Source organism: Rhinolophus hipposideros (assembly GCF_964194185.1).
Source record: "Rhinolophus hipposideros genome assembly, contig: HAP1_SCAFFOLD_77, whole genome shotgun sequence".
Taxonomy (NCBI): Eukaryota; Metazoa; Chordata; class Mammalia; order Chiroptera; family Rhinolophidae; genus Rhinolophus; species Rhinolophus hipposideros.
The window spans coordinates 371,516-382,610 of NW_027668847.1; the positions used below are offsets into that span (position 1 = coordinate 371,516).

Sequence of the window (11,095 nt, forward strand, 5' to 3'; positions counted from 1 at the left end):
TGTTTTCTCCCATAGGTGCTCCTTGAGTATGGGAGGTCCAGGGGCGGGGGCTTAGCTGTGGGTGTGGGAGTCCAAGCCTGGGTGACCAGGGAGGTGGGTGTTGCAACTGTATCCAGGTCTCCAGGGTCTCTGGTCACCACCACCACGCAGGTGGGGGAAGTGGGTGGTTGAGGGGAGCCTGTTCTTGCACCTGCTGAGCTGCTACCTGGTTCCCTATGTCTACTGGTAGCACTGTGTGTGGTCGTGAGACTGGAGAATTGTTTCTGCTGCTGCTACTGGTCCCTGGTGGTGCCAGCACTGCTGCATCTGGAGAGGGGTGGGGGGATGCTGCTGCTGCACCGCTTACCCTCCCCTGGGCAGTGATGTGGGAGCTGCACCCCGTCCCCTCCACCGCCACTGCCTTTGCTGGGGCTTCAGGCTCAGCCTTGAACCCCTGGAACTGCAGCTGTGGGCTGTCCCTGTGCTTTCCTCCATCCTGCCTCCCTTTCACATCCAGTGCACCCTCCTTCCCTTTTACAGATGCGTGGTCTTTTAAGGAATCGTAGTGTGTTGAGCAGAAGATCCTTTCTTGGGCTATAGATGCCTGATGAGTTGTAGATATCTGGAGATACAAAGAGGTCGTCTCTCTTGACATGATGTTTACATCATTCCAAAGAATATCCATTTCGATCAATGCAGGGTGGTTTGTGGTTTTGATGGTGTTTTGTGGCCGTCTTAATGCAGAGGAAAATAGCACAGGCCTGTACTAAATGGGGCTCCAACCTTGTGTTTTCATTTACCTTCCCCTTAATAAATCATAGGAGAACAAAACCAAGGATTTTCGGACAGCCCTTCGGCTAAATGGAGTTCAAGTCCTTCAAAGAGGTGAACCTGGAGGAAGGAATGGGTACAAAAAGAAAGTGAATGGCCAACGCTTCTGTAAATTCTTAAGCATGATGCACAATTAAAATGTTCTCAGTAGTTTCACCACAGAAATCAGAAGATGAAAGAGTGTAAAGGCAGAAGCAATGAGAAAGAATATGCTTGTGAATATTTTTCCTTTAATTATTTTTTGGTAGGAAGGAGGTGTTTAGTTTTCAGTATTTCCTCATAAATTGGAAAATGGTTTGTTAAAGTCAATGCCCTCATTCCAAGGCCAACATTGTTCCCTTGTGAGGCGTTGGGTTGCCCAATCATGCAAGGCTGAATAAGAGATGGAAAAGCCCCACTCTGTCAAGATCCAGAGATAAGTGTCCCAAATCACTAGGGAACACTGGAAAGACTGATGATGCAGTTGTGATGATGTGAGGTTGGACACAAGTGCACTAGATGGTAAAGAGAAATCTGTTTTGTGTTTCCAATTTCGCTATACTTATCCCCCACCATGAATAATACCTGTGTTGGTTTATATTGGTCAGCCAAATTTGATTCTGAGGAAAAGACAAGTCATTTTAAGGAAGAATTTCCTCAACTTGAGTTTGCTTTCTTTAACTCATGATTTTCTCCTTCAAGTTCCCTATTCTGTGTTTAGAAGTGTTTATGCTTTATAAATTGAGTGTGTTGACTTCTGTTAATAGGAGTTGTGATGTTAATCTGTGTCTTTATTTTTATTCATGACTTTAAAGTTTACCCTTGAGTTTGAAAGCTACTATTTTGTTTCTCATGCCTTAACATTATTGAGCTACATGACAAAGTCTTACATATTCATTTTCTTTGAGTTGTACTCAGAAATTGATGGAATTTTCCTGAATATGAGGTAGTACCTGGTATAGCACGCTAGCCTCAGTAGGAAGACTTATGCCATTCCTAGCCCGCAGCATTTTGGTTTGGTGACCTCAGGTGACCTATAATCTCTGTGAGCCTTGGTTGCCTCTTATGTAAAATTAGGGACTTTCACTAAATCAGTGACTTTCAGACCTGAAAAATATTCTTTTTATCAAAGAATAGTACCATTCTTTGAGAAAATTTTTTTGTTTAAAACTCTATTACTGTGTTTCCCCAAAAATAAGACCTAGCCGGACAATCAACTCTAATGTGTCTTTTGGAACAAAAATTAATGTAAGATCCGGTCACGTCATGTCACATCATATCATATATCATACGCGGTCTTATATCATAGTAAAATAAGACCGGGTCTTAATTAATTTTTGTTCCAAAATGCATTAGAGCTGATTGTCTAGCTAGGTCTTATTTTTGGGGAAACACGGTATATAAAAACTCTGACCAAGGGTGGCCAGATGCTTCAGTTCAGTTAGTTAGAGTGCAAGTTCTTAACAACAAGGTTGCGGGTTCGATTCCCACATGAGCCAGTGAACTGCGCCCTCCACCACTAGATTGAAAACAATGGCTTGAGCTTGGAGCTGAACCCTGGTGGGCAGCCGGTTGGCTGAGTGGTTGGAGCACGGTGCTCATAACACCAAGGTTGACAGTTTGATTCCCACATAGACCCGTGAGAAGCAACGGATTGAGCTTGGAATTGGGCTGCTGGTGGGGAGCCTGTTGGCTCAGGGGTTGGAGCGAGGTGCCCATAACACCAAGGTAACCGGTTCAAGTCCCACATTGGCCAGTGAGATGCACCTTCCACAACTAGATTGAAAAAAAACAACGACTTGACATCCTGGAAAAGCAAAGTGTTCCTCAATCGTCTCCAATAAAAACAAAACAAAACAAAGCAGAGACGTGTAGAGCTACCTAGCTAAAGGAGGGATGCAGACTCCTAAGCTGTGCTATCCCGTGGGTGTCCCCTGTGGAACCTGAGCTTTCTCCGAGACGTTGTCTAGTGAGAACTGCCAGTTATGAGAAAATCCTTCTAGTTGAAATCTTTTGAATTAAAGTTTGCTGATACATTTTTTGTGTGTATAATTTTCTCATTTTTCTATATATATGATAAATAGAAAAGTATAAATAAGACTGCAGATGTGTTGTCCTTATTAATGTTGGACTTCAAGCTACTTCCACCATCTAAACACACTCCTCACCTAGAAATAAACATACTGTGTTTCCCCGAAAATAAGACACAGCTGGACCATCAGCTCTAATGTGTCTTTTGGAGCAAACATTAGTATAAGACCTGGTCTGATATTATTTTATATTGCATAAGACCCGTTCTTCTATTATGTTAAAATAAGACCAGGTCTTATATTAATTTTTGCTCCAAAAGTCGCATTAGAGCTGATGATCCAGCTACATCTTATTTTCGGGGAAACTCGGTAGAAGTGATGAAGTAAATATTTAGGAAAAGAGCTGTTTTGGGGGAAAATAATAATAATGCTACATTGGTAGTTCATTAATTCAAGTCGTGTAAAAATGTGATTTACATTTTATATTGTTGATTAACAGTAACTTAAACTGTTTCATGAAAGTCCTCTCCCTTCCTATGGTATTTAGTTATTGATTTTACACGGCCTGTCTGGTGATGCTGTTGTCACATTATTCACATTATAAGCCCTGTCTATCAAGCCATTCACAAAAAAAGTGTTATGCAAATATTGGAAAACATGATGGCTAACAAATTTGTCTTCCCCCCTAAATTTGTACAGGGATTGGGTGTCACATTGTTGTCACCACAGCATCTATTAGATTCTGGATGTTATTTTAAGCACTGCTTTGGACATTTTGTGAGAGGATAGCTTTCAGAAGAAAGGTTTAAGTAAGACCACTCTAGACTGGGACACTTATAATATAGTTTGAAATATTCCCATGTGGGAATATTTCATAATTAAATAGACTATAACTACACCCACTTGAGTTTTCGAAAATTGGACCTGATTTCTAAGGAACAAAGTTACATTTAAAGAATTATATATTATTTTTTGTTTCTAACTCTACAAAGTCATAAATGAGAAAGTAAATTTGAAAACTGGCTCTAGGTCATACTTTATTCAAGCAGCTTTTCGGAAATCTTTCTGTCTACGAATACAGTAATGTTTCAGTCATAGATGGCAAAATCGTTTTGGTTATTGTTTCTGTCAGTAGAATTTTCACATGACGTCACAGTACCATTTTCATCATTTTATGTCTTTAAGGTTCTATGCCGAAAAATGAATAGCCTAGAATACACCTTAAGATTACTTTTCTAGAAGTGCAAGAATGGAAAGCTCATTTTAAGGAAAAGTCCATTAAAGTAAAAACAAAAAACAAGAAACATTTATAAAGGACAATTTTTCTAAAAATTGCAAAGTAATGCATTCAGTGTAAAATATGACTTAATTTGTTTAAACTTCTTTGTACCAAACAAATCAAACGTCACGCCTTTTGAGATTATGTATCTTAGGTAGACCAATATCAATTGCACTGTTGGTCAGATTAATCTCAATAGCATCTCATATAGATGGTCTCTATTATGTAAAATCAAAACAACCAGTAATTCATTTTTTAACTTTTTTGTATTTATATAATCCATACGTTAAGTCTGGTCTCTAAAGGTATTATTTAAAGAGCACATTTCATAAGATATATATCATTTCTACAATGAAGTCTCTTGTTTACCTTAAATGCTATAATAAGATTTGATTTATTTCAGTTGCAGGAGTACCACGAAAAAATAACTAGAGAACAACAGAAAGACGGTATGTTGCCAAAATGTATTAATTCAAGTTAGATATCACTGATTTCTGGAATAAAATGTAAATAGTAAATGGCATCCCTTTCCATGTTCTGATAATACGTACTACATTAAATATTTTCTTGGGCATAGCAAATAAAAAAGGTGAAAGCATAAACATTCATAGTGAAGACAAGGTCATATGAGTATTTACGACATTGGATATCTTTTTAAATATCTCAAGGGTATATGTATCTCTTTTTATTTCTGGTCTGTCCCCTTCCTTTCTTCTGCCATCCCTACAGAACTGTCCACCTGCACTTTGAAAAGGGGGCTTCATCAACTTCTCATGTTTTTGCCAGTGATATGAGGCCCAATAACCAGACTTATCTAGTGATACTTAGGCAATTACTGTTCACATATGGTGTTTCCCCGAAAATAAGACCTAACTGGAAAATAAGCCCTACTGTGTCTTTTGGAGCAAAAATTAATATAAGACCCGGTCTTATTTTCGGGGAAATACGGTACCTCCTGGGAGGGCCAAGCTACCATATTTCCCTGAAAATAAGACCAGGTCTTATATTAATTATAGCTCCAAAAGCCGCATTAGGGCTTAATTTCCGGTTAGTCTTATTTTTGGAGGAAACACTGTAGCTGTCACCTGATGGGTGACATTTAAATCTCCAGTCATTTACTTTGTCATTAGTTTACCATGTACCCTCAGGAGAAACTCCACGTTGCTTTGCATGGAATGAAAACACCCAAATCAATGTAGTTCTCAGCAAACATCTCAGCCTATATCTTGCTACCAACCCTCATTTGCCCCTTTGCTCTAGCATCTAGCTAAACCAGACTACTTCTCGTTCCGTAGTGTTCTCCCCCACGCTAGTCTTCGCATCTGCGTCTTCCCTCTATCTGGCATCCTCTGTCCTTGTCCTTCAGGCATCAACGTCCATATCACCTCCACCAGAGAGCAGACAATCAATACTGGGATGTCCCTTCTGTGGGTCCCACTCGCGTCCTGTTGTGCGTTTGTATGGTATAGGGGCCTCTGAATGGAAATTGCCTGTTCATCTGTTCCTTCAGCTTATAGTAGATGATGGGTCAGGGCTGGACCGTGTCATCTTCGTCTTGTAACTTCAGTGCTTGTCGTACGACCTTGTTTATAAATGAATGAAGGATGAGACAACCAGAAGCTCTGATACTTGGCCACAATAGCAGTCAAGTCAGTGTGCAGCCGTGGGCAAACTGTATTGAATATGATCTCCTGTTGTGAGCTGTGGCCTCATCTAGAGGTTTTCTCATTCTTCTTAACACTTATACTTAGCTGTATTTTAAAGAACATAATTCTTTTTCTTTCCAGTTGCTGCTGAATTTGAATCTAAATCCAGTCGAAAATTTCCTCCATTACCTATTGATGATCTACTTGAGAATGTAAAACGAGAAATTGTCCACAATTTGAAAAAAAAGTATAAGCTCTAAAATATAAATAGTACAAGTGTATTTACTGGGCTGTTTAAACAACATGTTAATTGTATCCCAAAATATATGGCATGTGAAATCCTTATTACAGGAAAATATTTTTGTATCATATGTTGTGGGGACAGAGCCCCAGAGAGCAGTTTCCAGGCTCTCGGCCTCACGTGGAGGGGTGCTGGCTCAGGTAGTAGATGGCCATCAACTGTGGTTGGATGGCCGTCAGCTGTGGCTAGTTGGCCGTCAGCTGTAACCAGTGAGCCATTGGCCACTAATATAACTGCCAAGACTACGCTAGCAAAGAAATGGGGGCTAGCAAGAAGATGGTGGCTGAGCCTGCAAGCGGTGCAATGAGGGTTGCAAACAGTGTGACTCCTGCTTCCTGTATCTCCAACCCAGCCACCAGCGAGAATATACTGGTATGACTTCCCTATCTATGGCTCCGTGGGTGTTCCTTTTTGGCCTCACCATGTCCTGCGTTCTTATGTGGGGAACGGGACCAGAGACCCACAGGCCACCCTGCATGACACATGGCACAGCAAGCAGGGTATGGTGTCGGCCAAAGCCCCCGCAGGGCGGTGGAACAGTTTATGCGTATGAACACTGGGTCTCAGGAAGACCAGGAGGAGCAGCTGCCAGAGAGCTGGACCCCCGTGGAGGGGTGGGAAAACGTGGACAGTTCCCCAACCAGCAGAGGCCGGAGAAAGCGAAGGTCCTTGTGGCCCTGTGGGCTGGAAAGTGCTTGCTGAGGCAGCTTGGATGCAGGACTTGTAGTCCCAGGAGGAAACGCTTGCTGAGTCCTCCTTGGGAGATGAGGGTGAGGTCAAGGTCATCCCTCACCCCCAGGACAGCCCTGGCGAATGACTATGGACTATGGGGAATTGCCTTCCATCTCTAATTTAATGGACCACCTGACTGTTTGGGAACATACTACCATGTAGTGGGACTGGCGGATGTTTGCTTTTGTGTCTTGACCAGCCGCCATCGAGAATATGTGAGCACTTTGACTGTGAGCCACTGTTGTTCCAGCATGGTACCCTAAGAGGCCCAGAGAGAGTGGCAGTGCCCTGAGAGCCCTGGCTGAGTCCAGGAAGTCCGGCTGTGCCCAGAGAGAGGGGCAGTGCCCTCAGAGCCCTGGCTCAGTCCAGGAAGTCTGGCTGTGCCCAGAGAGAGTAGCAGTGCCCTGAGAGCCATGGCTGAGCCCAGAGAGAGTAGCAGTGCCCTGAGAGCCATGGCTGAGCCCAGAGAGAGTGGCAGTGCCCTGAGAGCCCTTGCTGAGTCCAGGAAGTCCGGCTGTGCCCAGAGAGAGTGGCAGTGCCCTGAGAGGCCCTGTCTGTGCTCGGGGAGACTATTGGTACCCTAAGAAACCCAGGAAGTCTGACTGTGCCCAGAAGTACTGGTGGTGCCCTGAGAATCTCTGGCTGTGCCCAGAGAGAGTGGCAGTGCCCTGAGAGCCCTGGCTGTGTCCAGGATACTGCATCCACCTCCAGGCTCTTCGAACAGGGACCCTCGCAGAAGATGCTTGTCGCGTAGATTGTGAGGTGAGACCCTGTAGGGGTGGAGTGTGGGGACAGAGCCCCAGAGAGCAGTTTCCAGCTGTATCTGTAAACTCAACAATATATAGTAGTATGTATGGAACAAAATTACTTACTTGAATTGTTAAATTATCATGAGCAGACCAATGTAATGGTATGTGCAGAACTCAAGAGTTTTCCTCAATTTACGAATAGGTTACTGTCGTGCAGGGTGACCGGCGGGGCGGCCTGCGGGGTCTCTGTTCCCGCTCCCCACATAAGAACGCAGGACATGGTGAGGCCAAAAAGGAACACCCACGGAGCCATAGGTAGGGGAGTCATACCACTATGGGCTCACTGGAGGCTGGGTTTACACGACGTGTGACCTGCTGTCCGCTTTGCTGCCAGCCGACCAACTGTCCTCGACTCTCCTCAGTCTCCTCCTTCACTCTCCTCGGCTCCCTTCCGTAGCCGCGGCAGTTATATCAGTGACCAATGGCTTAATGGCCACAGCTGACGGCCAACCAGCCACAGCTGACGGCCATCCACTATCCGAGCCAGCACCTCTCCACATGAGGCCGAGAGCCTGGAAACTGCCCTCTGGGGCTCTGTCCCCACACTCCACCCCTACGGGTTCTCGCCTCATAATCTACACAACAAGCGTCTTCTGCGAGGGTCCCTGTGTCATATTAGACTATTGACACCTATGAACGAAAAGAAACGGTAGTCTTAGGAACCAATAATGGCAAATCCCTTCCATCTGGGAGGATACACGCTAGCTTTTTGTCCTGGGAAAGGAGGGTCGCTGCCACTGGCACCTTTCCCGGTTTATGGTACCAAACTTTTATGGCAGGGCTTGGGGTCCCTTGCATAGTTTCAACATGTAACAGTACAGGGGACCCCATAATAGGCCATAGTGAGAGCACATAGGTTCCCTGCAAAATCATCCCGGTATCGGGACCTCCGTATACTACAGTCACTTGCGGTGGCCACTCAGCCACCACCCCTGGCGTCACTTGCAAATCATGAGTCAAACCGGCCCCCCATGGGGCTATCAGGCCCAACCATGGACAGTGGGGGCTTTTGACCTGCCCGGGCCAAGTCCATTGCTGCCGTTCCCCTGCTTTCAAGCATGTGGGTGCTGGCAGCAACATGTTTCCATTTCTGTCATAGCCTGGCTTTAACAGAGTCTCGCTGGTGGTGACTTGTAATTGAATGGGAGCGGCCGTTCAATATAGCAGAGCTTCTACTGGTGCTGGTCCTCCCTTCCGTGGTCTCTCATTCAGGACTCTCAGGACGTCCTATAGACGCGAGGCCCAGTCACGCATCGTGGGAGGGTGTTTTGACACCCGGAGACCTTGCTTCAAAAGGCCATTATAACGTTCAGTCATGCCAGCTGCTTGTGGGTTGTATGGAGCATGAAACAACCATTGCACGTCCATCCTGGCAGCCCAGCGCTGTACCTCTTGCCCCGTAAAATGGGTACCCCTGTCACTAAGTAGAATGCCTCACCCCAAGTTTATTTTTGCAGCTTATATACTCTGGGCATCAAAAAGTAACAGAACTGTCTGCAGTCTAGTAGTTACAATGTTTGCATGAACAAGGGCTTGTTTTTTGTCCAGCTCTGCACTTCCTGACCTTCTCTGGTTCTGTGTTCTCAAAGTAGCAAGTTTTGCCTTGCTGGGAGCACAAACCACTCAAGGAAGTCAAAGGTTCAACATTTCACAAAACAACACCTGCTAGCACTTCAGCAGAGTTTCCCACATCAGTTCTTTCTTTCTAGTAGATGTGAGTGCAGGCTGGTAAGGATCTATCCTAGGGCGGGGAGCTGACCTGGGAGTCACTTACTACTCTGAGGCTGCCTGAGATGGATGGCAGTAATGGGGGAGGCCGGCCATAGAGAATTTCAAACGGGGAAAAACCATCCTTTCGAGGAGTACACCGGGAGTGGAGGACGGCTAAGGGGAGCATATCCATCTGTCCCAGGGACGTTTCTTGGCATATCCTGGACAATGTTTCTTGGAGGGTATGGTTCATGCACTCTACTTTCCCTGAACTCAGGCCGGTGGGCCGTGTGAAGCTTCCAGGAGACACTGAGGGCCAAGGGCAGAGACCGTAGCACATCTGAGATAAGGCTGGTCCGTTGTCATGTGAGTGGTGAGGGGAAGCCCATACCGTGGGATGATTTCGCAGATGGGAACTTCGGTGACTTCTCCGGCTTTTAGCACGGGTGCAGAAGGCTTTTACCCAGCCCGAGAAGGCACAGACTAAGACAAGAAGGTATTTTGTCCCTCGGTGAGGGATTATGAAATGATGATGGCTGGGGTCCTTGAAATTCCAGCTCTCGTTGCGTTAGGCCGTATGTTGTATGAGCAGCAAGGAAGGATTTGGGTGGAAAATTGCTGTCCATGCGGCTGCAGTCAGAGTGAGACTCGGGGAACAAGATCATCCCTGGATTGTCTCATAAGACGGCAGAACTGTGGCTGGAGGCAGCCAGTACTGATATCGGAACTTCCATTTTTCTAGAGTCTCCTTCTTCTTCCTTCTCAAACTCAGCAAAATTACAGGTCAACCTTTCTTTGCCTTCCTGCTGATGGAAGTAGGCGAGTCTCCTACAGATGGAGGAGGGGGTCTCCATCCGTTAGTAAGGTAACATCAAAGTCAACGCAATCTTTGTGTGGGAGCTCGCGGAGAGGTCATACGTGCATCGCACTGCGTAAGAAATGAGAAGGAAATCATAAGCAGTAAATGTGTAGCTGCTGTTTAGACAACCAAGTATCGAGGAAGTGTGTCCCAATACTATCAGGCAGAAGCCAATTAGCACAGGGGCGCCAAACCTCGTGGAAAGACAGGCGAATTACAAGGTTAGCCTTCTCCCAAGCAGCTCTCAGTAAATCTCTCAGGTGTGCATTTAGACACAAGGAGTACGTAGTTTGCTTCTTTCTCAGTTTTGTGACGACAGTTTTCCTTCGGTATTCTATAACATGGCCTTTAAATAGTCCCCATCTCAAGCACCCAGAGACTTCCACACATCGCCCGTTGTGTCGCACCCGGATCACCAAAACTGTCGCGGAGTTGGTAAGCAGAAAACGCCTTATACAAAAATTAAGGGTTAACTCCTTGGCGGGAGTGAACAGGCGACCTTGTCCCGACTGGGAAGCAGGCGAGAGCCCTACCGCCGCACCACTGGGGGAGCACGGAGCGTGCGGCCGTCAAAGAAGCAGAAATCCAGAGGGACGCAGCTGGGCGGAGCCTTCCTTGGACGGTCCTTCCCTTCCCTTTTCTCTCCCATTACCCAAGGAAAATTGGTGTCACGGTAGTTTGGGGGCTGGGCGAGGCCCAGGCTGCGCTCGCAGAGAGCGGGGGCAGCTGGGGAGGCCCCCGGGGCTGCTCCCGGGTCCCCAAGCCGAGCTGGGGATGGCCCGCCGGTGGGGCAGTGGGGCCACGGTTTGGTTGTGCCTAGGTCCGCGGCGCGGGAGCGCGGGGCACGGCGGCCGGAGCGGGGAGCCCGCGGGCTTCCTCAGAGGCGCGGAACTGGGAGCCAGGGACCCCAGGGCGCACGCACGCACGCACGCACGCACGC

The 11,095-nt window shown here is 46.3% G+C and overlaps 1 protein-coding gene across 1 annotated transcript in view; it reads left to right on the forward strand.

The window, feature by feature from the left end:
* LOC308495747 (ankyrin repeat domain-containing protein 26-like) overlaps positions 1 to 9,783 on the forward strand; it is a gene marked incomplete at its 3' end in the record, with an annotated part of 238,396 nt that extends 228,613 nt beyond the window's left edge. The window contains exon 4 of the mRNA XM_081080724.1: positions 9,706 to 9,783. Within this exon, the coding sequence (XP_080936850.1) occupies positions 9,706 to 9,783 (78 nt within the window). The remainder of the gene's footprint in view (positions 1 to 9,705) is intronic.
* Positions 9,784 to 11,095: the final 1,312 nt, after the last annotated feature.